Source organism: Notothenia coriiceps, unplaced genomic scaffold (genome assembly GCF_000735185.1).
Source record: "Notothenia coriiceps isolate Sejong01 unplaced genomic scaffold, NC01 NC01_scaffold00013590, whole genome shotgun sequence".
Taxonomy (NCBI): domain Eukaryota; kingdom Metazoa; phylum Chordata; class Actinopteri; order Perciformes; family Nototheniidae; genus Notothenia; species Notothenia coriiceps.
In genome coordinates, this window is record NW_011346291.1 from 225,967 (window position 1) to 252,586 (window position 26,620).

Consider the following 26,620-nt stretch of genomic DNA (forward strand, 5'->3'; position numbering starts at 1 on the left):
GAAAACTTCCCATTGCTGGGTAGGTCCGGCTAGTGGACCTTCCGTCTTGACTCAGACGAAAGGGGCATCCCAGTTCTGCGCACGACACGCTCGTGGTAGTAGGTGCCTAGGGGAGACAGGGCGGGAGCAATGAGAAAAGCGGGTGGACGCGCGTCGAGCGCGCGGATCCTAGAGCGACCATCGTGTCACGCGCGCGGCTGCGTCCACCCACCTCCCGCCGGGAACACGGCCGGCGTACGAGGGTGAGCGGAAATTAGATACAGTCTCGGACCGACGCTCCAGATACTGGGACGCCGCTGACGTGCGCAGTGTATCTGCTGCGATCATCACTAGGCGTCGCGGATTATCTGGACCTCCTCGAGCGCAGAACTGAGATCCACCTGGGCTACCGTGCGCCCCAGACCTCTCGTTAGACGATGAGGCACAAAACTAGAACCGATGTAACTCCTTCCCACGCGTGGATTACAGCTCGTTATATAAGGCTCGCAAATTAGTTCTAGCGTGATTATCGGTGTCTGAAGCGCTTGAATTAAGTCGCGTACGCGAGCTATACAACCACAGCTCGCTCAGTCGAGAGTCCAGCCCGCAAAAGTCAACTGGTCGCCGCGTCCACTGTTGCATGTACTAGGTTCTTCAAGAACCCAGCGAATACAAAGTTGCATAATGATCTCGTCGTATAAACTCTCTGTTGACAATTTTCTAAGCACAGTACGACAGTTACTATCACACCGAACTGTTGTTGTAGCGACTATACAAGACTAATACGTCAAAATCACACTGCGAATTCCTCTCTCTGGCTAACTTCCTTGGTCAAATCTATTCACTCTATTTGCTAGATTTATTCTGTTCTGTCTTGCCGCTAGTAACACTATCAATAGTACTGAATACATAAGGTCTGACTCTTAGCAGACGGAGCACAACAGCGTCGCTCTCTAACGCGAGTTTGCGACGAACTAGGTAAGTACGTCCTCGCGATGGTAGCTGTCTGTCACGTGTAGTCTCACATACTTCGAAACCAGCTCAATCTACTTAACGCGATGTGCTGCACACCCATATTGAGTTGATACTCTCTCGTGTATGCTTGACTCAGCCATCCTGTATCACTCGGAGGCACCTGAATGCTGTTTTATCGTCCACTATATCTTATAAATCATTTGTCTAACCTCGCAATTGTGTCCGACCACACTGGCTCGCTCTTGATAATTTACCTGGATCTGTCAAACGTAATATAATAATATAGTTGATGTCGTAGTTATAAGATCTGCCTCGTGCTCGGTTTCCGTGTGTCGTTGTTACAAAAATTCTCGTTTAGAAGTAACTCGACAGGAATAGATCAGATCTACTGGTCTTCAAACGACTATTTCGGTCGGGTAATGCAGACGTTTGCATGATTGTATCATTAGCGATGCTAGGTCGCCACAATACATTACATCGTCGGTGTGTGATAGCCAATGGAATTCAGGTTGCATGGGGGCCGTAGCAAAGTCATATCGTACATCAATCGCCGGTCAGGACTACACATGATAATCGACGATCGTGTATTGGTAACACCATATTATGAACTGTCCTCCTTCTTTGCGTATGCAATGCAACCTAACCACTCCTGATCTCTAGTCTACGGCATGAGATACTAGTACCATGTCAGCGTCGGGTTCTCTACGAAGGACAGGCTAGACCGCGCTACACGAACAATATATACAAATCTAGATTAACAAGGGCACAATACATGGCGTGAGTATGAACAGAATTTAAGAAGAGACCTAACAACGTTTGTAAAAACTATTGACTCGTAAAATCACAAGGTTTATTGGATCCAGATTCTGCCACCCAGTTTTACAATCTCAAGTGTAAGAGCAAAAAGCAACACTCGCGTATATAGAAGTTACGGTCGGAATGGAGGCGTCACACAACCGACGTACATCGTCGAACGCACAACACCATTATAGTCGACGAGAGAGAACAGGCGAGACGCGGAGAAGTAAGACGTGTGATCTCTCTAGAGCAGACCTAGTGTTTAACGTAGTAAGTGTGTGTACAGGATAACTATAGATCAGGAGAGTTATCACCGTATCTATTACATGATTTTCTGACCTATCCGAGATACTGCATATGTGATTTTCTCGAACAGACCTCTTGTAATCGAGTCTCCAGATCCGCTCATTTGATTACCGCTGTGTATCTAAATTAAAAGTTCTCTCTCTCAACAGAAGAAGTTCTATAATGCTCATTTTTCTAGGTTGTATGCAATAGCTACAAATAATTAAAGTAATGAGCCCCTGCGCGAATTTTCGTGACAGGCTCGAACTGCAACAGAATCCGTGTTGCTGTAGACGCGTCGGGCACGGAGAGCTCTTAAACTCAAACGCGTATACGATTCAACATGAGGCCTCTATTATATCCATTCGACGGGCGACAGACTTGCTTACAGGCGCCTCTCTGCTGGTAACCCGAGGCATATGACGTGGGGACATCAGAAGCCGAACTCTGCTCCTCAACGCTAATGCGACGCTATTTTGACGCTCTTACTCGAAGAGTCGTAGAAGCAGTAGGGTCGCTCTCGGTCTGCCTATGTACACAGCGCGGACCTGATAGTGAGCCGTACGCCGCCTGTCCAGTATTCTGGGAGCCCGTAGGTCCGTAGACTCTCCACCTCCCGCGCCGCGACGCCGAACCCGCTCCTGGACACACTGCAGACCGTACCCGACTTTTTCCTGGCACTCTGGAACCCTACCACTCACGCAACCGAACAGTCCACACGATTCCACCGTGGCGTGTGCTTCCGGGAAACCTCGTTTAAAGGGACCACGGATCTTCTCCTCCAAACTGTGCAGTTGTAGCTGACCAACCAGTAGAGAGGAGGAGAGTCCCGAAGAGGATTAAGGAGTGGTAGCCACCATGTCCTACTGGGAAACGGCCTCCGACAAGGAGGCACAGTTGTAGTCGGCGCGTCTGTAACGGGCTCGAAAGTAACCGCTGCACCCACAAGCAAAACCGGGAAGTCTGTAAAGGAGCCTGTCCCCGAGTGCAAGCTGCCAGGCTTACGAGACCTTGCGCACCGCTCACCAAACCCCCAATTCGACGTCCTGATTGGCGAATGGTGGAGTCCGCATTGCCGGAGTACACTCGCCCAAGGTAGCGAGGTACATTCCGCCCGGGAGGTTCCGCCGAATGCCTGCTATTAACCCAGGCTTGTTCGACGGAACCGCACTACGACTGGACTCCTGGCCGCGGTTTCCTCCTAGACGTCACAAGGTGTCGCGCCTCAACCATATGCCAGTGCGGCGACTCCCAAGGCCCCCTAAAGAGGGGTTGCGTAGCCGAGGTGGCCAGCCGCTGGCCGGTCGCGAAAGACGTCCTGCGCGACTCGCGGAAGCGGAGGCTAGGGTGACGAGACGTTATATGAGTCGCACAGGGCCCAAGGACACCCTCGAGACAGAAATAGGCCTTCTGCGCGTCCACTGGGGATGTCGGGAATTCTACCCGAAAGCCCAAGACCGTCGTGCCCCTGTTGTGGAACACCAGCTGGACCCACCATTTCCGCTCGTGCAGAGCCACCTGGCCCACTTCCGACGAGTGGACCTTAATCTGGTCGCCACCACGAACGAGCTGGAGGCTTGCCCCGCGCGCGGAGCTGGGGACAGAGTCTAGCTCCGGATGCCAAGGCCGAGGGTGAGAAGGTCGCCGGCGGAAGTCTCCAGCGGTAGGGGCCGAAGGGCAAGAAGCCTCAGCCCACCAGCGAACAGCACAGGAGGAGTTGGGCCTGGACTATACTCGCATGGCGGCGGACCAGGTCACAGACCCCGGCATCCAGGCTCTGAAGGTGGAGGGCGCGGGGCTGCGCTTGGAGGACCTGTGTGACGTCTGGCATGGGCTGAAAAAGGACGTGAGGACTTGGGATGGTGAGTGCGTGGCTTGTCAGTGTGCTAAGGTGCACCGCCACACGAAGGCCCCTTTGGAGCATTTCCTGGTGCCTGAGAGGAGGTTTGACCACGTAAACATCGACCTGGTTGGTCCATTTCCCTCCTCTCAGGGCTTTTCCTACTTCCTCACCATGGTGGACAGGATGACCCTTTGGCCGGAGGCTGTTCCTCTCGTGTCAACATCAGCCGCAGACATTGCCCGAGCTTTCATTGCGACGTGGGTGTGTCGTTTTGGCACCCCTTCAGACATTTCCTCGGACAGGGGCTCACAGTTCACGTCCGAGCTCTGGAACGCCGTGGCGAGTGGTTTGGGGGTTAAGCTGCACAGGACTACCGCTTACCACCCTCAGGCTAACGGCCTCTGTGAGCGGTTCCATCGCTCCATGAAGGCGGCCCTCAAGGCCGGCCTTACGGACGATAATTGGGTCGACAAGCTGCCTTGGGTGATGCTGGACCTGAGGACCGCGCCAAAGGAGGATCTGCAGTGTTCCACGGCGGAGTTGGTATACGGTCAGCCGCTGAGGGTTCCGGGGGATTTCCTCCCCAACGCATCGGCTCCCTGGTCGGCGACGGCCCAGCGGGCTTTCCTGCAGGACGCCGCTGAGGCCTTCGCTCCAATCCCCACTGCTCTGCAATATACTCAGGTGTCCCGGGTTCCTGTGGAGCTCTGTCTTTATCCGGCACGACGCGCACATGGGACCCCTACAGCCCCCTTAAGATGGGCCTTTCCGGGTTCTGGAGCACGGGGACAAACACCTTGTGGTCGACCTGGGTGGTAAGGCCGAGCACGTCTCGGTGGACCGGGTGAAGGCTGCTCACCTGGACTTAGACCAGCCGGTGGTGCTTGCTCGACCTCCGCAACGGGGCAGGCCTCGACCCCTGTCTCAGAATCGGGGCCTACGGTTCCGGTCCCAACTCTTCCAGCGGCCGCCCCTTCAGAGGTCGCCTCCCCGGCTCCCGTTCTTCGGAGTCGGGGTGGTCGGCTTGTCGTTCCTCCCCGCCACACAGACTTTGTTTATGGGTGAATTCTGGGGGGGCTTGTGTGGTGACACGGGATATGACATAATTCACCGTGTGTTTGGTGTGTGTTGCAACCCGGACCCGTTTGTGAGGGTACCGGGGTTTGTTGGCATTCTGGCTAGCATGATATGCAGTAGCAGCAAGTGTACTGATCTTGTGATTATTCAATTGTTAATAAAGTGTGGAGTTCCATACTGAACACATCGCCTCCGACTCCCTTTCATCGGCTCTACAATATACAGTAATTCTTATTTGAACATCATTTAATTTAGAACAACTACCCCCAATAAGCAACACTTGAGGTGTCTGTTCGTGCTACTTTTTCTGGCCCACTGCAGACTCAGATGTTGTAGCCTTCGTTTTTTTTATATAGGTAATACCTTTATATGGCAATGTATTATTTTAAGTTAAGCCTTTATTGTCAAGAAAATAGGCAAAACTTTACCAGCTACAACATCACTTGTTTAATTTAAACAAAAGGCTTGTTTTTCTCATCAACAAGGAAGTGCTCCTCTCTGATGTTTGGTCTAATTTATATGAGATATGAATCTTTGTATCATTTTATTTTTACTGAATGAGTGGGGGTTTGGTTTCAGGGGGTGTGTCTTGACATGACGTCTATTTTCTGCACTACAACTTCCTCCATCAAAGCGCCATTTTCGGCGTTGTTACGGGACTACAGCATGCTGTTGTCAAAAAGATAATAAGACTACTATTTCAAGTTGTAAGAAATCGTTTTCATTATCCATTGGCAATGGGGCGAAAAAAGAAGAAGCAGATGAAGCCATGGTGCTGGTATCCTTTTGACCGGATGATAACAAAGCAACGTAGAAATGCCAGAGGCTAATCGTTAGCTTGACAAAAGGAAGGCCTAAGCTAGCCTCTCTTGAGGTTTGATCGGCTTGTATGCTAACATTAGCCTAACCATTTGGCTTTGGTGTCTAGCCATTCGTTTTGAAGATTGCTTTTTCCCAGTGTTTATTTAATATCGGTCAAATATTCGGCTCCGACTACACGTAACTGTTAAAAGTTTGCGTTCAATTCACTGGATTGCTGAGAAGAAAGTAATGCTAGCTACCATCGGAACGGAGGTAGCTTGCTAACATGTTAGCCATGCATTGATGATTCCGGGTAGCATTAACGTTGAACGGTATGATTCAAGGTTCAGGGCGGTTAAGTGTGAAACCTTATTTTTACCGAGATGTTTTGTAACCTAACAGCTTGCTATGCCCTTCATTGATCATGAATGGGGATTAGGACTCATGCTACACCTCGGAGCTTTTATTCAGGCAGCATTAGGGTTTGTTTTGAATGCTTGCGTGTGATTCTCTGACTTTGTGAACTGTGTTGTAGCTTAGTATTTGTTCATGTTTCCTCGTTCTATACATTCCTTAACTTCTTTCTCAAGGTACTGTAATCGAGACTTTGATGATGAAAAGATCCTCATTCAGCATCAGAAGGCAAAGCATTTTAAATGCCATATTTGTCACAAGAAGTTGTACACAGGCCCAGGATTGGCTATTCATTGCATGCAGGTGGGTAGCTTTTTTGTCTTTTTGTCCTGGTTTAGTTCATAGCTCTTGCAACGTTTTAGTCAAAACAGAGCTATAACTTATCATACACTGGACAATAGGTGTTCTCTTTAGATATGAATATACACTGGCTCACTTTGCATGCGTTTCAGGTACACAAAGAGACGATTGACAGTGTTCCAAATGCAATTCCTGGAAGAGTTGACATTGAGCTGGAGATCTACGGTATGGAGGGGATTCCAGAGAAAGACATGCAGGAAAGAAGACGAACATTAGAACAGAAATCACAAGGTTTGTAAACCTTCAAGCTCTTTCTGGCCAATTTAGAATAGAAGCCTAGATGTCCAAAATGTGTAATAATGTTGTGTATTTGGAATCATTTAAGATTAAGCGTAAATCTTTGAATATGTTTGTTTATTGTGTGATCTATTACTACTTCGTTTTTATAATGCTGTCGGTTGATGTCATTTGATCATTCTTAAAGCTTCACCACAATCTTATCTTTAGAGAGTCAAAAGAAGAAGTCAAACAATCAGGACGACTCTGATGAGGATGATGATGATGATGATGAAGCAGGACCATCAGTTCCGCAGCCGGCTGTTGTCCAGCCCCAGCAAAGCTACGCTGCTCCAATGGCCCAGCTCGGGATGCCTCCTGTGGCTGGCGTACCTGTGATGCACCCTGGAGCATATCAAGGCAAGGAACCTTAGTGAAAAGTAGAAGTTCGGAATTATCACTAAAAACTTTTTAAAAAAACACCCAACAACCTTCTTTATTTGGTCAGTTTGATCCAAACCAACCACAACTACAAGAATGGTTGAACATTTTCCTGATTAGGTCGTCAATGTATCACTTGGTTTTTGTGCTAGAGTTTATATTTAATTAATAGCAATGCCAAATGTTAGGCTCTCCCTGTAATTCCTACATGTTGTCTTCATCAAATCTCTGCATTTAATAAGCTGTTTATGGTGTTGCTATTTTAGTCCTGGTTTCTGTGTTTGCAATGTATAGTTTATACCTAAACGAGGATTCACTGTTATTGTTGTGACGCACCTACAGTGTGAAAAAGTTTAGACCTGGAATTTAACATAAATTAAGATTAATCAGCGGGGATAGAGATTACTGCACATGTATTCTTGTGTTCAGTTTCCTAGACATGTAGCTGCCTGTTTTGAGTGATATAGTGTTGAGTTTCTAGTAAACAGAACATGTCCCCTCTCATTGTTAAAGGCATGCCTCCCATGATGCCGGGCGTTCCTCCCATGATGCACGGCATGCCCCATGCCATGCATGGAATGCCACCTGGGTAAGAGATGTCTCATTGACTGTGTCTAATGTTCAATGCTTTTTTAGTTTAATCTTAATGATATGCCACTTTTTAGTTTGTGGCTAATTATTGTATCACATTCTATTGTAATTATAGTAACACCAAACAATCCTTCTGTCTTTTGCAGCATGATGCAAATGGGTGGAATGATGCCTCCCATGATGCCAGGGATGCCTGGTATGCCACACGGTGAGTTGTGGTTGTATTCTACACTGGGGTTACACAAGAAATGTATTATCTATTCCAAAAATAAATTAAGAGTTTGTCATATAATAGTATATAGTAACCCTATTAAATCACATTTTTAATCTCTATCATAGCAAAAACTCTTTGTTGCTTCCATGTTTAGATGGTTAGGCGAATGTAGCTGATATGTTAACTGTTTATTTGTTGAATGTTTTCGTATTCACATAATGGACCAGTCTTTAGAGACAGACATTGGCTTTTTAAATAAATGGTTCCTTCTCTTTGTACCTTGTTTATTTAGCCTTTTGTGGTTCCAATGCAATGCAATGCTGGCAGAAGGGTAGATTGAGCTGTTTGGTTGATGTTTAGGAATGCCCCATCACATGGCTCCCAGGCCAGGGATGCCCCACATGGCCCAGGCAGTGGGAGTGATGGCCAGCCGACCGGCGGTCCCAGGGGTCCAGCCCGCCGTCTCCAAACCTCTTTTCCCCAGTGCAGCGCAGGTGGGCAACACACACACACTTTTCTGTGTGTTTACAGGTGTCTCTAAAGTCTCTAAATGAAAGACTTTATTCTGTTTCTTAAGAACACATACTCAGTGACGTTATTTCACACTTCTTTTTTCTGGTTTCCTGGTTCCTATTTTATGTAGCCAGCTGTTCTTCTTTTCTTTTCCGACCTTTCTTTCATTATTATGTAGCATATTTGGTTCCTTATAATTACATTTCGCATAGTATGTGGACATGTTACATGCCAATACTGTGATCTTTCCACCATGCTGCAGATGGGCGCTGTGTGCAGCACAGCAGCTGTTTCTTCTCCAGCTGCAGACCTTCAGTCTGCCTCCTCCCAGCCTCCCTTTCCTAACACGCCTCAAGTACGCTCACAGACAGGCCTCTGACCGGGCTGTGGCAGCTGCATGTTGCTAATGGCATTACTGTCTATGTTAAGCTAGGCTGATAACTGAACAGTGTTTGCCTTGTGCATCAACATTGGCTATGACGTTGGTGTCGGAGGATAGTTATCCCTGACAACAACTGACATATTTTTTAGTTTGTGAGCGTCATTACCCTGCATGTGCTTAAATTAATGCAGAATGAGGCATAACAATCGATTTACATTTATACCATCATACATCATTCACAACTCATACCCTCTTAAGCATGAATTCTGCCATACTAACTCATTGTGCTTTGGCTGTGTGCTGCAGAGGTGCATCGCACACTGCCAGTTTTTCAATCTGAACTCTAAGTCTATCGATTGGTCAGAATTTGTTCATCATCCAATGATTGTTGAAAGTAAATGATGTAAATGTATAAAGAAAAAACGTAAATGATTTATTTGGACGATATTATACATTTAAAGTTAAATCCAAATACTACTTCGGTAGAATAATAAAATGTTGGAAATAAATGTGACTTTGATTGTTTAAAAAGGCAAACCTACTGAAATTGATTGTTGGGCTTTATATCTCTAGTACTCTGTTATGTAATGATTATGACAAAGTTATAGTGCATTTATTAAGGTCTTTTGACAGTTTGTGTCAGTGACCTGCATTGTGTCTTTGTACAGGCCCAGCAGAGCACTTCAGGAGTTCCAGCTTCAAACCCTCACAGTGCCGCCTCCTCCGACCCTCCCAAAGCAACATTCCCTGCCTACACCCAGCCCTCTGTCTCCTCTTCCACTTCTTCTTCTAATCCCTCTAGCGGCGCTGTGGCCAAACCCCCGGCCACAGTGGCCACCAAGCCCGCCACCCTCACCACCACGAGTGCAACTAGTAAGTTGATCCATCCTGATGAGGATATCTCACTGGTAAGTCGCTTGAGCTTTCTATTTTGCCCTTTCCACAGTAAGTAATGACTGATATATATAATATAGTACGTATACTGATTAAATGGGTTGGCTCAATATTTAACCATCAATCTTGTTGTGAATGTCAATAACATAACAAACATGAAGTAAGATACTAAGGGGATATCTGCCAGGCATTAATTCTTACTTTGACTTAGTAGTTACTCTTACGTGGATATGCGGAAAGATGATTCTGAACTTAAATATCCTTGAAATCAGGGCACGCCAACATTGGTTACCTATTCCTCATCATTTTTGTGAGTGTTTAACTTTGCACTGTGAGGGGCCAAATTGTGTTTCTTTAGTCTGAGTGTTTGCTCTGTGTGTTGTCCCCGCCAACAGGAAGAGATGAAGGCACAGTTGCCTCGTTACCAGCGTCTCACGGCCCGGCAGGGTCAGGCCCATGTGGCTGCCCCCCCGGTGGTGTCTGTGGGCGGGATAATGCCCCCACAGCAAGGAATGCCACCACAGCAGCCCGGCATGAGGCATCCCATGCATGGTAAGGGAATGGTTGTTAGTGTGTGAAATACCCATCACATTACCGACATTTTGAGTTAGTCATTTTAAATACAAGTTACAATCAAAACCATTTGTCATGTTTTCAATTATTGGGGCCCTGGTCTACAGTTACACTGAAGCCTTTATTTGAATAAATACATTTTATTAAAGACAATTTAATGCCATTATTTGAAAGTCGAGAGACAGTCAAGAAGTGTTGGGAAAGACAGACATGTAATCGGCAGATGGTCCAAACTGGGGACTAGCTCAGGTCATTTGTGGCCATGTTCTAAGTGGCCAAATCACGCTGTCTGGTCCCCCCAAACTCCCTATGAAAGTATGTTTTGACACATGAAGAGCTAAAGTTAAAACTGTTCCTTTGCCTGAAATAGAAAAGTTTAGCAGCAGGATTAATGTTAATCGGCTGCAGTATTTAATTGACATGATTTGTTAAACCTTTGAATGGCTGCAGTGATCATTGTTCTCTCTCTGTGTTTCCCTGCAGGTCAGTATGGCGCCCCTCCTCAGGGCATGCCCAGCTACATGCCTGGGGGGATGCCTCCTTATGGGCAGGGTCCTCCTATGGTGCCCTCTTACCAGGGAGGCCCTCCCATGGGCATGAGGCCGCCCGTCATGTCTCCGGCAGGACGCTACTGAAGCAGCAAAGCAGCCACCACATTAGGTTTGAGGTTCACACCTTTCTCTCATCCTTGTGCTTTTTCAAACCTAGCTGCAAGCAAAGAGCAGTAAGACCAGTGGCGGTGAAGACAAACGTTGTTTGTTAGAACTAATGGACATTTAATGTAACATCTTTATTGGAAACAGCCAAACACCACTCAACTTCCTGAAAGTTATGTCGTTGTCATTTGATTACATGTGAGGATATATTTTTCCCCCCTTAGGTTTCACTCAGGTTTATAGAGGTGAAGTGTTAAAATGATTCATATTTCTTTTGAAGCTGCTGGAGTTACATGAACGTACCAACCCCTTACAAAGGCAAGTTTCTCTTGTAAACATTTGATTCTTTTTTTTTTCGGTAGCTTGATTGAGGCCCTCACAGCATGCTTAGGTGCTGTTGGACTTGCGTCCCCAACCTTGGTTGGTGAGGGTCTCAGTGATGAAAATGATTCCAACTAAGTAGTGTTATAAATTCATGACTCATCAGTCTCTAGCTTTATCCTTATTTCAGGTTTGTTTTTAATATTTTCTGGTCAAAAGGGTACCTGTATGCATCCTTTGTAATGTTTTATGAATCTGTTGTAATAAAATACATCTTGAAATCCAATGCTGGTTTGTCCTGACGTGCGTGGAGGTGAGTGATGAAGGTTTGTACGGGTGTTCTTCCCTTATGGCTCAGGTTTTCATCAGGTATTTAAAAACCAAGTTTGCCATCATCTATTTTTTGAGGAGTCCTCTTTACCTTGCCTTGATAAGACTTGAAGTATACATTGTTGGTTCAGAAACAGAATAAAGACTTATTGTGCTCAAAGCTCGTGTACTACCAGCCCAAAAGATGTTGGCCAACTTCTGGTTCCAAATACCGCATGTTACCTCATGATAATGATGGAAATAACTTCAGATTAAATAACGGTTCTTGTTCATATATTGCATTTACACAAAAGTGAAAGGGAAACTAAATGTAATTCCTGACTCATTCACTTTTTCCTTCAGTTATCAAACGTGCATGAGTGCTTTAATGTTTGTCACAGCTCAGTCATGTCCCATAATGCACTACAGAGGGCAAGCAAAACAACAACCCCAGCAGTGGAGCAGCTCTGTGGTAAATCCCAATTTTGGAAAGCTCCGTTTTCAGTTTTCTTTTAGATTATAAGGTCAATTAAGGCACTATATTCTACTGACGGTTGATCCCCGTTTGAATGACTAGGGAATGTCTTACGATGGCTGTCGACACATACTGCTAAATAACAACCTACTTTGTGTCTAGTTGGGATTTACAGCGGCAATATCCTGAATTGCTTGGGCAACCATTCCTACAAACGAAAGTAGAAAGATTGATGTTATGAAATAATCCAAATGGCTGGAGCATGTATGAACAGAGGTCACAAGGCCTCACCATCTCTGTTAACGGAGACCTAACTATTTATTTCGAGATGGTTTAGAGAAAAACAGCTGTTAGATTGTTATTTACTGCGGCGCTGTTTTGTATTGCTGGGTGTTTTTTTGTTTTGTCCATCCTTTCTATTCTCAATGTTTTTCATCAGAAGTCATCCATTGGTGGAGATTGCTGTAAAGAAGACAATCTCTGAGCGAATACATTATTCATGCACACATGTAGCGGCAGGGACACACATTTGAGTCTCTAGTGCGCGCATTCATCTAAAGACATGATGACGAGCAGTTTCTCTAGGTATTATTTAGTTTGGCACTATTTCTCCCTCTGCACATATCACTTACTGCTCTGTATTTGTTTTTGTTGTCTGTAGCCCATCCATATCAGCCTTAAAACGCACTCAGCTGGCATGAAAGGTCAGTTAAACCCAGTAAGTACCTGATGTTTATTATAGTGTGGCTTTACCCTCTACAACTGGATGCGAATCCTTTTATTACCTTATTTATTGGTTAATAGTTTGTTTTTCAAAGTTACTATCTCATTAAAGACTTAATAACAAAAGCATGCCTTGATTAACACAAACTATATATGATTTATTCAAAGGTACGTAGACTTGGGCATTGAAATGTAAATGAAATTGTAAGTTTTCTTTTCTCTCTAGTACGAAATTGATTAACATGGTCAGTTATGTTTAAGGGTCAGCTCACCTTAATGAGAACATCATCTCAAGTCGCATCTAAGGCCGTGGTTCCCTGACCCCTTAGAGATGTATTCCATTTCAATAGAGTTGGGTCTTTTTTTGTTAGATCCTCAAACTCCACACCTCCAGTTTAAAATTCTTTGTATAGAGCTTAATTTCAGGTAATTGTTTCAGACTTCCGAGCCACACAGAAGAAAACACAACAACTTTCAAAGTGGAGGGCCCCTTTTCAATGAAGCAACCTTTACTTGTGACTGCATGACACAGGTTTTGGTCTTATTCAATCAGGAAGTCCCTCTTAGTCTTTTCTGAAACTTGATAAAGCAACTTTTTCTTTCAAATAAAATTCAAGCAGTATGAGGTTGACAACCCATATCAATACCTAGATCAAATCAAAGCGACACGATCAGCGTTACTCAATGCTTCCAAGTGAAGACATAGTTTCTGTTTATTTTTATTTGGGTGAACTGACTCTTTAAATAGAAACTCAGATATTGTTGGCAACAACATTTACTTGAGTATTAAATGTAAATATATTAATCATTCAGGTTTCCTAGTGAAATTTGAAATGTATACATTTTTACATGTCTACAAGTCTATCACTGATACTATTTTTGAACTGGTTTTAAAGGACTAAAAAGAATAACTGTCAAAGGAGCAGCTTTGCGTCTGTATGAATGTTACCAAAGTCAGATTTCTTGTCTTTTGAAATAAAATGGTTGCATTATTTTGATGTCACTTGTTTTCTTATGATTCAAACTTGAGGTGAAATCCACCAATCACACCTTTAGCCGCTCAGTGTGGTGGAACCAGTGCACCACCTAGTGGACTATGGGGGAATCGTATTAACCTTTCACATATCCACACTACATCCATCACCACTCCCCAATAGCAATACTGAGAAAATCGGTTCCACTTGACTAGACAAAGTCTCATTTATTGTTGACAGTATATACTATAATGTTAGACGGTAGCTATAATAAGGAGTATAAAGCCTGATTATAGTACATCATATTTAGCAAACCTACACAGAGAAATGATACAAGCATTCAATATTTGGTACATTTTTTGTAGCAATAGGCCTACTGCAGCCATTTTGATGAAAAATAATTGGTGTTACTTATTAAATGTTAACTTATGAAGTGGCCATTAAGGGAATATAAACTTTTGAATGCAGCATATTTACTAGTAAACGATTTTAAGAATATATAAAACGTTTTTTTTTTTTTAAAATATATAATTACATCCCAATGTAAAGTACATTGCTTAAGCTTTATTTGAATTGAAATGATTATTACCCATTGTACCTAGGCAATAAAGCGAGACACATGTATTATTAAAAATAAATACATGGAAACTTAAGCTTAATGTTGTTTGTTTCTTAGTATCGAGTGCTGTTTGTAGAAACATTTCCAGGATATACGCTTCTTTAATAATGGAACGTGGTCACAAGCATCATGGGGCCACACGCTAGAAATAAAGTGCTTGAGTGGTTTGAGGCCTCAAACATTTTGCCTCAACAGACTGTATGAGTGCATTTATGAGTGCATTTTTGGGCATCGCCATTCAAGTTTAGCTAATCGATAAAAGTGATTTAATGCATGAAAACATTTGAACAAATCCCTCTCAAAATGCAGCACCCTTGAGCATTAGCACTAAGTAAACAGCTTTAAAACAACTGTTGAACATGAGAACCTTGTATATGTGGTTTCCTGCTGGACGAGTAGAAACCTAAACCACAGTGTAAAGAGAGAAATGCAGTCTACCACGTTTTGTACCTGAAGTGAAAAACAAGTCTCTGGTGTGATGAATAACAAGGTGTATGCTTCTGCACGTTCTTAGTTTAATTTATCCACTTTTTCATTTCAAAGTCTGCATTTCAATTCTGTCCAGGGCCTTTTTATGGTGGATAATTTGGTGCGTCATCTTTTCATTCTGTTTCATTTCGTTCTAATATTTTTCTAGTTTTTTCTAACCTGAAACACAAGTTAAAATGCCTGTAAATCTTTGACATTCAGAAATTAAAAAGCCTCTCGGAAAAGTAGAAAATAGACAACAATACATCCAGCTGCCTTTGCTTTAATCTAAAAGCTAAATGTAAAAGGTATTTCAAATCTTTTAAATTGTAGTCAAGTCTTTTCGTCTCTAACATTTGAACATGTTCCCTTTCAAAGTTTTGAAAAGCTAGGTTATCATTTAAGACCATTTCAATAGTCTTACTGCATGTCTATACATTGAAAACACAATTAGTCCTTATTATTTCAGTAATTCCTTCTTTCCAAATTGTGAATATAATTGATATTGAATATGTTTTGAATGCTTAAGTCTTATAATCAAATACTAAAGCTGTACTTGGCTTTAATTCTTTTGTTTTTTGCAGCCAAGCCTTGAGCTCACATTATTGTCAATTGAGTCAGATGGCACGAGCCCTTCAGTCTTCAGGATGTGTGACGGAGGTCTGTCCACTGATGCACATTATCAAGCAGCAGACGCATCCTAACAGGCATTCTGAATCATGTCTTCTACGATATGCACTTGGTTGTAATGCTTATTAAATTCCAGAGCCAGGTCTAGAGCAGAAAAGCTTGGATCCTAAGTGACCTGCACATGCTGGCTCTTACAGAGGGCCACACACAGAAAAATATACAGAGGGCTGGGCCACTCGCTGGAGGTGAGTTACAGTATATTGCCTCATAAGTTCAGATATAAGTTAGCGAAATCAATCAAATGTAGGTAAACTATGCTTGAAACTTGAAAAAGCCTTTTTTTTAAGAACAGCCTACATCAAAGCACTCTATAGGGTTTCATTTATTCTGTAACAAACAGTGTTGCAGCTCATCCCTTACAACAGGAGCCTCAGATTGCTCACAATAAGGGGCAATAGGAAGGGTGTATTTCAAGCTTGTTATGTAAATAAGTTATTGAGCTTTTTCCTTATCAACTTAAATTTGTTAGAAACATTTTCCAACTTTAATTGACTGAATTTATTTGAAAAGTTGGCTTATTAACACATGAATTCTACTGTGTAATATATGTTTTAGATATATATATTTAAGAAGTACAATATAAGACAAGCACAAGTTTCAGGTGTGGGCCATATTCCATTATTCTTTTAGAATTTCCTGAGGGCCGATTCAAAAGGGCCCCCGGCCGTAGTTTGGACACCCCTGTGTTAGATCATTCTTAATCTGATCCTTAACTGTTAGTCTTTTGTTTTATTGTTAATTTATTTCCATAGTGCCGTCAGAAGGAACTTGCATTGTGTTAGTTAGCGCGTGCTTCCTCTTGTTTTCATCTTGAGGTTTGAAGGTGGAGCTTCATGGAGTTCCTCTTGGTTTCATTTACTGTCAACCACACTTTTAACATCCAGTTCTTAAGTGTTGCATGTGTGCTGTCATGTTTTACATCACTGACTTACCTTAGGATCTTATTTAGTCTTCTGACAGTAATCAAGATGAAGGGGATCCAGTACCTGGCTTTCCTCTGGACTCTTTTCATCACACAGACTGGATTTGGTAAATTGAACATTTGCTACTTTTTTCCAGTTTGAAGTATACTTGGAGTGTAATATGAGCAGTGGCGAACCGTCAGGGCCTTCAAGGTATTCAGAGAATACCCTGGAACACTCCGATAATTTTTTTTTTTTTTAATTTAATTATATAAATAAAATGTATATAAAATGAATAAATGAGAATGGTATCTGTGTTGTTGATCTGTAATATTACAGTGTTACGTTGGTTTGTTTGTCCTTCTCGGTCCATGCACTGCGCATTTCAGTGGTTTTGTGTTAGAAAATAAATGCAACCAATAAGATACTTTTCTGGGTCTCTGGGTAGAATATCCTTCAACCGAGGTATTCTACAGGACCACATAACAGGAACAATGCACAACATATAATATAGCAACTATGGAGAAATTGTGACAGATTGATTTACGTTTGTTCGATTCCTGGACTGTTGTTTTTTGTGATATCATGTTAAATTATAATATGAGGTGTTTTTAAAAAATGTATATTGAACCGTCCCAATCGTCAATTGAATGTTTTATATTGTCAGGCATGAATATGAATCTAATATTACCACAACAGTTGAGCTTCAAAATGTTTCTTAATAAGCAACTTTGATTTATCACTGACACACATCTTTTTCACTCACAAATGTTCCTTTTTTATTTGAATTAAGTGTGCAGTGACATGGAGTTCCTGGAGAGGAGTGAGGGGGGTTCTGTGGTGTTACCCTGTGAGCTGGAGCAAAGGAACACTTCCCCTTACGGCATCTACCTGAAGCGCAGCTGGCTGAATCAAATTGAAGTTCTGTTCCAGTTCACCAAGACTGACTTCACTGTGGAAGACAGTTATGACAAGAAGCGCATCAGTGTCAGTGGAGACCCGAGCACACACTCTCTGAATGTGACCATCTCTCAGCTGAGTGCCAGCGACACGGACCGCTACTACTGTGAGTTTGTGGTGGACAACCCTTCCTCTGAAGACATAACAATACGTGGGAAGACTGAATTCTTCCTCCTTGTTAAAGCTGGTGAGTGATTCAATGTTTTCCATCCCACTACTCTGTATATCACCCACAGGGGGTTGAGCTTTCCAAAATAAGCACAACAATGTCAAATACAAGTGGTTGACATTTAGAAATTGTGCTTGGTGCTGTTTGTTCAGTGTGCTCCAACTAAGCCCCACTGTCTATTAAGGCTTTCATTAAAATAGGTTGAGAACTATTATGATTGTTAATAATTAAGGCTTGGTCAAGGTGCCCTGCGACCAGAAGGATTGTGGTGGAACTGTAAATGTAGGGAGCATCAAAGAGCTAACTAAGGATAGGTTTAATGCAGGGGTGTCCAAACTACGGCCCGGGGGCAAAACAAATGAAAGCCTTTGGAGAGCTTTGATGTAGGCTGTTTTTTTCTTACATTTTCAAGTATCAAGAACAATTTACCTACATTCTTCCAAATTATAACTGCACTTAAGAGGCAATATACCTCGCCTCTACGAGTGGCCCAGCCCTTGGTGTATTTTTCTGTATGTAGCCCTCGTGAAAAAAGTTTGGACACCCGTGGTTTAAAGGGAAGGATATTGGCCTACAGTACAACCAAAAGTCACCCCCATTGAGTTTCACTGACTTGTAAAGTTGTAATAATTCTTATAATCCTCATATCAATTATGCCTTTTTAAAACTGGCTACCATTAAGTATTTTTGCTAAGACTGTTTTGTTAATAGCTAAATACTCAGGGAAAGTGGAAAAAACGGTCAAAATCCCCATTCTGTAGGCCAATATCTAAACTTTCTCTCTTTAACCAAATCACACAATTTGAAATAAATCCACTGAGAAATCCTCCTAAAAACCCTTTGGCAGATATGTTGATTATTCAGAGAAAATAGAATTTAAGCATATAAACATTATTTTAAGTTGTATTCATTTCCCCTCTGGAGACGCCCCTGGGTCTGTGGACATTGGGTTGGTAGAGACGTGTTCTGGGGGCTCGGCTGTACTCCCCTGCCTCCCCCCCCATGGGGAGGCCATGGTCGTGGAGGGGGTGAGTCTGAAGCGGCAGAGGGGCCGGGGACCTGTGGAGGTGTTGTACAATTCAAAGCACCAACATGGCAGCAGCCCCCCCTCCTTCTCCTCTCTGTTCCCTGTTGAGAGGGTGCATCTGTCCTCAGCTCCGGGCCCCAGGGGCCTCACCTACAACCTCACCCTGCAGCACCTGCAGCCGGACGACAGCGCCCTGTACAGCTGCCAGCTGCTTCTGCAGGGCGGGCCCCACACCAGCACCCTTCTGGGCAGACAAGTGGTTTTTGTCTCAGTGCAAGGTGGGTCACAGGAGGACTGGATCGCCAGGCTCATACTAACTCCACTTGGCTTTTTCAGGCTTCTGAAAATGAACGTTTCCTTTTCATACTAACAGTTGTTCTGTTGTTCCACTATCTGGTTCCTCCTTCTGGTCTGTGCTCTTGTCTCAATGGTTTCAGTGTGTGATGTCAGTCCAGCTCTGATATCTCAGGATGTCAGCCTTTGACTAACATAACTGCAACTAATGAAATCCATATCAATGGCTATAACTGTATATCACTATTGTTGCATTATTGTTTGTTACTTTTCAGATAATGGTTTTGTAGACCAACAAATTATGCGTGAGGTGGAATCAAACTTCCGTGGTTCACTTCACTGTAACTCTGAACTAACTCACCACCTCTCTTTATTGAGTTTAAATCCAGCTTCTATTTGATATAAATTGTTATGAAAAGATAACTTCCATGTCATGTGACACAGTAGCACTAAAACAATGCAGTTTTGTATGACTACACTGGACAAGTAGGACACCCCTCTTTTTATCCTATGACAAAAACAGCAGTTTATTATGTTTTAAGGTTTTTACTACGCACAAATATTGTGTTTGAAAATGTGCTGAAGGCTCTATTTTAATATTGTACATTTGTTATTATTAATAATATAATTTGTCCTTAAATAGAAGGTGGAGTAAAACCCAATGAAAACAGGTGTGCCCTGTTTGTTGTAGCGTAGTAATAGTGAAAGTTATTAATTTGAAGTCAGAAAATGTAAACTGACTTTTATGTCGTATAAAATAGAAGTGCTAAATTCCAATAAAGAGTTGTGTCCTACTTGTCCCGTGTATTAATACACCCAAACCAACAATGTATTGCTCTGACTAACAAGTGCTGTCTATTTCACTAAAGCCTCATACAGCTTATTCCTCTGGGCCATAGCGCTCAATTAATGTCTAAAAACAATTAAAAACACAAAGTTAGCCACACCGCTGCTCTTGGTACCTTTGTTACAACCAACACATTGGTTTAGTTTTCGTCTTTGAATGCTAAGCAGTTGACCTCCACCTTTTACTAAAGCCCCACAATGACAATCAAAAATATATTCAAAGTGCAGTCTACCACTAGGAAGGGAGTGAGAAGTTGGGAATACCTTTTTGTATTTACTCTAATTTCAGTGGAGAGTATGCGTGTTTGCGTCCAGTAAATGTGTCTCTTTTGTCTTCAACATTTCTCTCTCTGCTTCTTCACAGGAGGTCAGTGTGGCTGCTCCCGGTACTCCATTCTGCTGTATGCTTTGTCCTCAGCTGTGGTGGTTCTCCTCCTCCTGCTTCTCCTGGGATTTGTGGTGATTTATAAAGTGAGTGGAGCTGCTCTAATATGACACTGAGAGGGGGAAACATGAGTGGCTGCACCTGCCTGTAGAGAGCGTGCCAGAGAGTTCCTCTGCAGCTCACCGCAAAACCACAGGAGTTTCACAACTTGTTGCTATCAGTTGTCAGCATGTTTTTCTTCGATGTAATGAGGAAGGCAGTGAAAGACTTATTCTACTTTTTAGTTCAGTTTTAAGACCTTTTTTTATGAGTAAGGAACTCCTGATATGTAACTGTCACCAGAAAACACATCATAGTTGGAATTTGACTTTGTGTGGAATTCCTTTTAAAGATGCTGCCTCTTGACAAAAAAAATGACTAACTCTGATTTGAACAGGAAATCGAGAGTGCGTTCAATCTGTTTTTCTCACCTCACTGATTTGTTTTTTTCCACTCTTTTGATGTCTCTCAGGGCAAAGCACGCCGCAGTGTCAGGTCACACCCTCAGGCCCCCATCTACGAGGAGATGACCGGCAGTCGGAAACTGGCAACCCGAAATCAGGCACCCCGAAATCTGGAGGAAATGGAGCCTTCTGAGTACACAAACTGCACTGTGAAGAAATCCTGTCCTCAAAACCATTACGAAAGCCCGAGAGGGGCCCTCTGCCCCAGGAGTGAGTCTGAATAATGAAATATTAGATCCTGTTACCGACATGGTTTACTAAAACATCTCACACTCTGCTACCTGAAACTCACTCCATCCAGTGCTCTTAAGTTTCTCTAACGTAATTTACCAGAAAGATTATCCACATGCTCTCTTTATATTAGTTGTATCTGTTGACTGTTGGTAGTTTAAAGTCTTCTCGTGTTTTGAAGTTTTCTGAAGAACCTTTTTTAAATGTCTGTTTTTGGCCTTTTCAGCAAATTAAAGTTGGCTTGTAGAATTGTTACTGCTCATGAATGATTGTGCCTTGTGTTTGTCTTCAGGGGCAAAACAACACGTTGAAAGCATTTCCTTATAACATTGAGAAACTTGGTTTTTAGATTTGTAAATTTCTTGGGAAATGACAGCAGGAACCAGGTGGTACATTTGATCTGTGGCTCTTTACTGCACCTCATACTCTCTATGTTTAGCTGTTTACAATGAAGTAAAAAAAAAACATAAATACAAAAAAAACTAACAAAACTGAAACAAATATTTTAAGAATAAGAATTCCTGCACAGAACCAGAGAGTTATCCCTGGATTTTTTTAGACAAAGCCTTAAGAATATTCAAGACATTCCCAGCATACCGTTTATGATTGAGTGCTGTTTTTTTGTAATCATTATTTATCAGAAAAAAATATGACTTTTTAAATGGCTTAATATATTAAATAGTTCTGACATTTTTGTGACATTTATTTTTTGGGAAATTCTGTAACTATAAAACTGTTTGTATTCTTTTTATTGCGTAATATACTATGATTTTTTTTTAAAGATCACTGTATACAGTATCAACATAGCTCTCACTCCTAATAAACATTATATTTTCACTTCTGTCTCTTTACTGCTCTCATTCAGTATGCATTGAAATGATCAAATATCGCTCTGAGTCAAACATGAAATCAGAAACCATTTAAAAAAAAAAAAAGAAGTGACAAAACACGGAGTAACAGCAAGAAAATTTGTATTTATTAATATAGTCCGAAAGAAGCTCCATAATTCATAGAAACATTTTTTTCCGGTGCATGTCCTTAACAATCACATTCTATGAGGAGAAAAAAGAACAACATTAAAAGCCACAACTTTGTATTTCAGTTACAGACATTTTTCCTTAATGTTTTTTTTTCAAAGTAAAGAGAAAGGCAAAGGCAAAATACCCCCATTCCATCCCCCCACCCTCGTCCCCTTTAAAAAACTGACAGCCTTAAAAGTCATGGGCTTTTTTTCTCCAGTACAACCCACAGTGCTTTAGCCGAAGGATAAGCGCTCATTGGTTAAGGATTACACAGCATGGCGACACAATGTAACATTTTTGCTAAAACATTAGATGACGATGATGAAAAAGGAGGAAGGGGGAAGTGAAGGAAATTTGAGCAAGAGACAAAACAAGAACAACCCTAAATCAAACCCTGAACCCCAGACTGAGTCGACAAACGCCCGCAGTACAGCAGCTGGGTTTGGACTCTTCCCTCCCACTTGTGCATAGATCATGATCCTTTAAAAACCAGCTTTACTCCTCCACTTCAAGTCTGCCTCTGAAAAACCTTCCGTTACACGTTAAGAAAACCTCTTAACTATTGAAATACCTGTCACATGTTAACAGACAGGAGAGATGATTACAAATAAACTTCTTGCACAATGCTCCTGAACTACAGGATGGAAACTTTAACAATAAGTCAAAACATACAAATGCATTTTTATGTCACTGTCTTTTTGACAATCAAACCATTGATCAGGTTAAATGTAAAGCAATTCTACTTAGATTTCACATGTAAAGCACTCCACTTTTTTCAAAGTTGATTCTCAGTCTTATTTGGTAAATATATAACTTGCTACGAACATTTGTGTTGTTTGCTTTCAAGAAAACAATGGTACTCTGTTCTGTTAAACTCATGACCTTCAGTGCCTGCTTGGAGTTTAATTGTTTTCAGTTGGGTTTTTTTTCACACAAAAGATTAAACCTAGAAATGATGGAGTTGGTATCTGGAACCCTGGCCTTCCTGAGACATAATCCACATCTTTTATGAGTGTGCAAGATCGTGAGCAAACTGCGTTGCTTACAGGAAACATAACATCACAACTTACAGAATACATACAGATAGATAGTCTGTCGACGCTGAAAGAGAACTTAAAAATTGAAATATGACAACACTGATCAATCCCAGAGTTCTTAAAGTAGCATAAATCTTCATTTTGCAAAAATGTCATGTCCATATTTGATGGAAGAGGATTTCTTTTTTTTTTTACAACATTCCTGTTATAAATTTGTATTTCCTTGAACTTCAGACAAATGAAATGCTTGTAAACGACAGGTGGCTTTTGCAACAAAAAAAACACAACCCCCCCCAAAAAAAAGATAGGCACCTCTGAAATGAGTCTTGTAACAAACTCACCTCCCACACTTTATCCCTTACCATTTCTCCATGAAGTGAACATAGGGATTACTAGTCCTTCTACAGCTATCTATGGCAACAGTTCTTTGTTTTTTTTACCCCCTTTTTTGTTTTTGTAGGTTTTTTTTTGTCTTTGTATTTTAAGATTTTTTTCATTTTTTATAGAATTGGAACATAATGGTGCAATACTCAATGATAATCCTTGTATTGGATTACTCCACAATAAAAGCCACTATAAGGTAGATACACTTTTTTACAGATAAAATGAAACAAAATCCATTAAGTCCTTGAGTAAACATGTACACATGAATTGTCACCATCTCCCCTCCGTACTTAGACTCGTTTATCTACGATTAGCTGAGTGAGGGGTAGAAGACACTCAGTGCAACGTTAGAAGATAATAACATGTCTATCAAAACAGTTTTTGACAGGACAACAAAAAAGATAAAAACAGACACAAAATATAACATACTGAGTGGAACACAACAACAGGCCAGTTGCCTGGTACACAGTTTCTTGCGCACACATTCATACAAACATCTGACTTTCAAGCACACATCTAAGATGACTTTGCATTTTTACCTCTAAGATTTTGTATTTGTAACTTAATGCAATACATTTTTAATATTCTCTAAGAGTCCCCCAAGTGTACCTGTCAGATGGAGAGAACTAGAAGAGAATTACTGACTTCACATTACATTATTGGCGCTCCATGATTCAAGTATTTGTGTTCAATATTTTGTCGTGTTTTGATATGTTTGAGATTTTTTTTTAGCGACTGGTTGGGTTGGGCTTTTAGACAGGCTAATTGACAAACAAAAACACATTTACAGCACAAGCACTTCAAAGTACTGTAATATGTCATCAAAGCCAGAACGTGCATATCCAACTCTGTGAGAAAGGCGTAGCTTTCAATCAATCAAGTATCAGTTTACACCCGACCCGAATTCTTTCCTTCGTTTCGCTTATTTGCGGGGAAAATACATATTGCTCATTTTTCAGTTGTATTTAACCAAGACCTTTCAAACGAAAATGAAACGTTTCAGAGGTTACGATCCAAGAAGTCTGAAGAGGTGATACCACACACTGAACTCACAGATATATATATGTATACTTACTGTAGTGTATACATATATACTGTCATCTAGAACAGAGCTCTAGAGAGGAGAACCTCTCGATGCTGGTGCAGCATGGGAAACCCCCCTCACTGTCAGGGTTCTCCAGTTAGTACAGGATGCTGGGAGGTCCTCGGCTATTGGGTCTGTCTGAGCTTGGATCAAGGCAGTTACAGAAACAGGCAATAGTGATTTTTGCTTGTGTGCTGCAGGACTGCAAGTCCTGAAAGGTAGCCTTTTCCCGTTTTCTTGTTAATTTTTTTTGTTTTTTAAACTTTTTTTTTAGAATGTTTTTTTAAGACTTTGTACCTCTTGAAATGTGCCCCTCCCCTCCTGCTGATGCAGAGCGAGGAGAGCGAGGCTGATACAGTGGGCCCAAGCCATCTGGGTCTGTGGAAATGTACATTTCAGTGGGCCTGCTTTGAGCAGGACACAAACATAAAAACGAGATAAATACAGCATCCACAAAAAGGCACCCCGGCCACCACTCTACTCCGTAAGATGGTGGACGTAGAGGCTGATGAGCGGAGACGTTTCAGCTAGAAGTGCAGAGATTTAACATATTATAGATCTTTTTTTTCACTTAGATTTTTTAGCATTTTTAAGATTTTTATGTCAAACTTCATAAAAATGACGTTAAAATGCAATTTCATTTTTGGTTTTAAAAAAATATGTACCCGGGATTACCCATCATCAACTGTGCACTGTAGCAAACTGGAACCCCCAACTGAGTAAAGATTTTCTCCTTAGCATGAGGCATCCCCAACAAAAACACACAAAAAAAAAGAATCTCAGTCATTGAAGGGTGTGATGCTGCTGCCCATTGGTTTGATCCCTCCTGTCCCCCGCTTCACCCTCTGCAAAGGTTATCAAAGTTCCTCCCAACAGGGAACAGAAGTGCTCTCTATAAAGATACAGTATGACACAGCAAATTTATATTGGCACATTACGTTGGCAACTTTTACACGCAATAATTGGCCCCGAAACAGTAACAATAGGCCACCTTTTGAGGAAAAGGATTCAATACAAGCCTTTTCCCTTCCAATTAGGATTACGTTCGAGGCATGAGGTCTGTAAAAATTGTTGCACAGATGGCCTTTTAATTTTAGACTTTGCTCTCACAGTAGAAAGGACATATATATACGGAGAGCTGCATCTCATACTTGGTATCATCTACTCCCCTACCCTGAGATCAAGCTGGACAGAAGTGTCTTCAGCGTAGAGAGAAAGACCGACTTCGAGTACGTGGTCGGACTTTAATATATGACAGTGTTCTGGTGGCTGATCCTGACTTTAAAGAAACGGCGGCCATTTTTAAGTGCTGACAGAAGCGCACAGAGGGTGCAAGGGTTGGGTGTGCCAAGCTCTGGGAGGAGTGCTCATTCCCGAGTCAGGTTTGGCGTGCTGTAAAGGGCCCCAGCCTCTAGTCTTTTGCATAGAAACAGATAGGAGGGCCTGGTCAGGGGGGGGCTACTGGGTCTGGTCGAGGAGGAGGAGGAGGTCATAGCGTAGCAGCTAGGCAAAGGGCAAGGGGGGACAGCCTGCGGGCAGGCGGAGCAGCTTGGAGCAACAAATACCCACACCCGTCTGAGACACCCTATTTTTACACATCTCAAGATACTACCTGGAAGTACTACAGAGTACTGTCAAACAAAAGCATGATCAGTTCAAAACAAATAGACAATCAATAACGCTCTGTAGTATTGATCCTTGGTTTGCATTCAATACACAGGATGAACATACAGAGGCACCTCTGACCAAAGTGTTTCTGCATATGAACAGTGAAGGGCTAGTTCAGCAGCCGGTATATTGTAGACCACTGCATGTAGACACCAATAACAATATAACACATTGAAAAAAATAAAGTCAAAATGATCTTTTTCCCAAAACATAAAAAGTACACTGGCAAAAACTCCAGAAATATGACTATTACATCTTCCAGCTAAAGTGATCTTTGTGTCAAAGGACTGAGAGATGGGGGAGGGGGCGAGACGCCAGCGGGGTCGGGTGGTGGTGGCGCCCCCCCCCCCTTTGGAGATGTTGTGTGGGGCGGAGAGCCGCGATTGGCCGGTTTTGGAGGGGCCGCTTTCCTTGCCAGACTGAGGGAGGGTCAAGTGGAGCCCAGGAGGAAGTGATGCGCTGTGGGGCTGCCACTTGACACCCAGAGGACCACAGCAGAGAGGCACTCAGTGGACAC

At 42.4% G+C, this 26,620-nt stretch overlaps 2 protein-coding genes across 4 annotated transcripts; both read left to right on the top strand.

The window, feature by feature from the left end:
- The first annotated feature begins 5,592 nt into the window (after positions 1-5,592).
- On the top strand, positions 5,593-11,619 carry znf207b (zinc finger protein 207, b). Of its 2 annotated transcripts, XM_010774118.1 has the most exons (11): positions 5,593-5,735; positions 6,349-6,475; positions 6,625-6,763; positions 6,980-7,168; positions 7,703-7,778; positions 7,927-7,988; positions 8,355-8,488; positions 8,770-8,862; positions 9,558-9,797; positions 10,179-10,335; positions 10,840-11,619. In XM_010774118.1, exons 1-11 carry the CDS (start codon positions 5,695-5,697, stop codon positions 10,989-10,991), a joined length of 1,410 nt encoding a protein of 469 aa, XP_010772420.1. In that variant the 5' UTR covers positions 5,593-5,694; the 3' UTR covers positions 10,992-11,619. The 2 variants fall into 2 exon arrangements, with proteins under 2 accessions (XP_010772420.1, XP_010772419.1); XM_010774117.1 differs by lacking the exon at positions 8,770-8,862.
- A 96-nt stretch (positions 11,620-11,715) lies between these two features.
- On the top strand, positions 11,716-21,373 carry cd7al (cd7 antigen-like). Of its 2 annotated transcripts, XM_010774121.1 has the most exons (7): positions 11,716-12,835; positions 15,486-15,776; positions 16,541-16,620; positions 17,287-17,640; positions 18,547-18,927; positions 20,154-20,260; positions 20,686-21,373. In XM_010774121.1, the coding sequence occupies exons 3-7, from the start codon at positions 16,560-16,562 to the stop codon at positions 20,899-20,901; spliced, it is 1,119 nt and encodes a 372-aa protein (XP_010772423.1). In that variant the 5' UTR covers positions 11,716-12,835; positions 15,486-15,776; positions 16,541-16,559; the 3' UTR covers positions 20,902-21,373. The 2 variants fall into 2 exon arrangements, with proteins under 2 accessions (XP_010772423.1, XP_010772422.1); XM_010774120.1 differs by lacking the exons at positions 11,716-12,835; positions 15,486-15,776 and having other exon boundaries at positions 16,334-16,620.
- Positions 21,374-26,620: the final 5,247 nt, after the last annotated feature.

Bases quoted from the DNA above. Each gene is read 5' to 3' on its own strand.
- znf207b (XM_010774118.1), top strand. From the start codon at position 5,695: ATGGGGCGAAAAAAGAAGAAGCAGATGAAGCCATGGTGCTG. The intron at 8,489-8,769 runs GTGGGCAACACA...ACCATGCTGCAG, and splicing joins TTTTCCCCAGTGCAGCGCAG to ATGGGCGCTGTGTGCAGCAC. The intron at 8,863-9,557 runs GTACGCTCACAG...GTCTTTGTACAG, and splicing joins CCTTTCCTAACACGCCTCAA to GCCCAGCAGAGCACTTCAGG.
- cd7al (XM_010774120.1), top strand. From the start codon at position 16,425: ATGGAGTTCCTCTTGGTTTCATTTACTGTCAACCACACTTTTAACATC. The intron at 17,641-18,546 runs GTGAGTGATTCA...TCCCCTCTGGAG, and splicing joins CTTCCTCCTTGTTAAAGCTG to ACGCCCCTGGGTCTGTGGAC. The intron at 20,261-20,685 runs GTGAGTGGAGCT...GATGTCTCTCAG, and splicing joins GATTTGTGGTGATTTATAAA to GGCAAAGCACGCCGCAGTGT.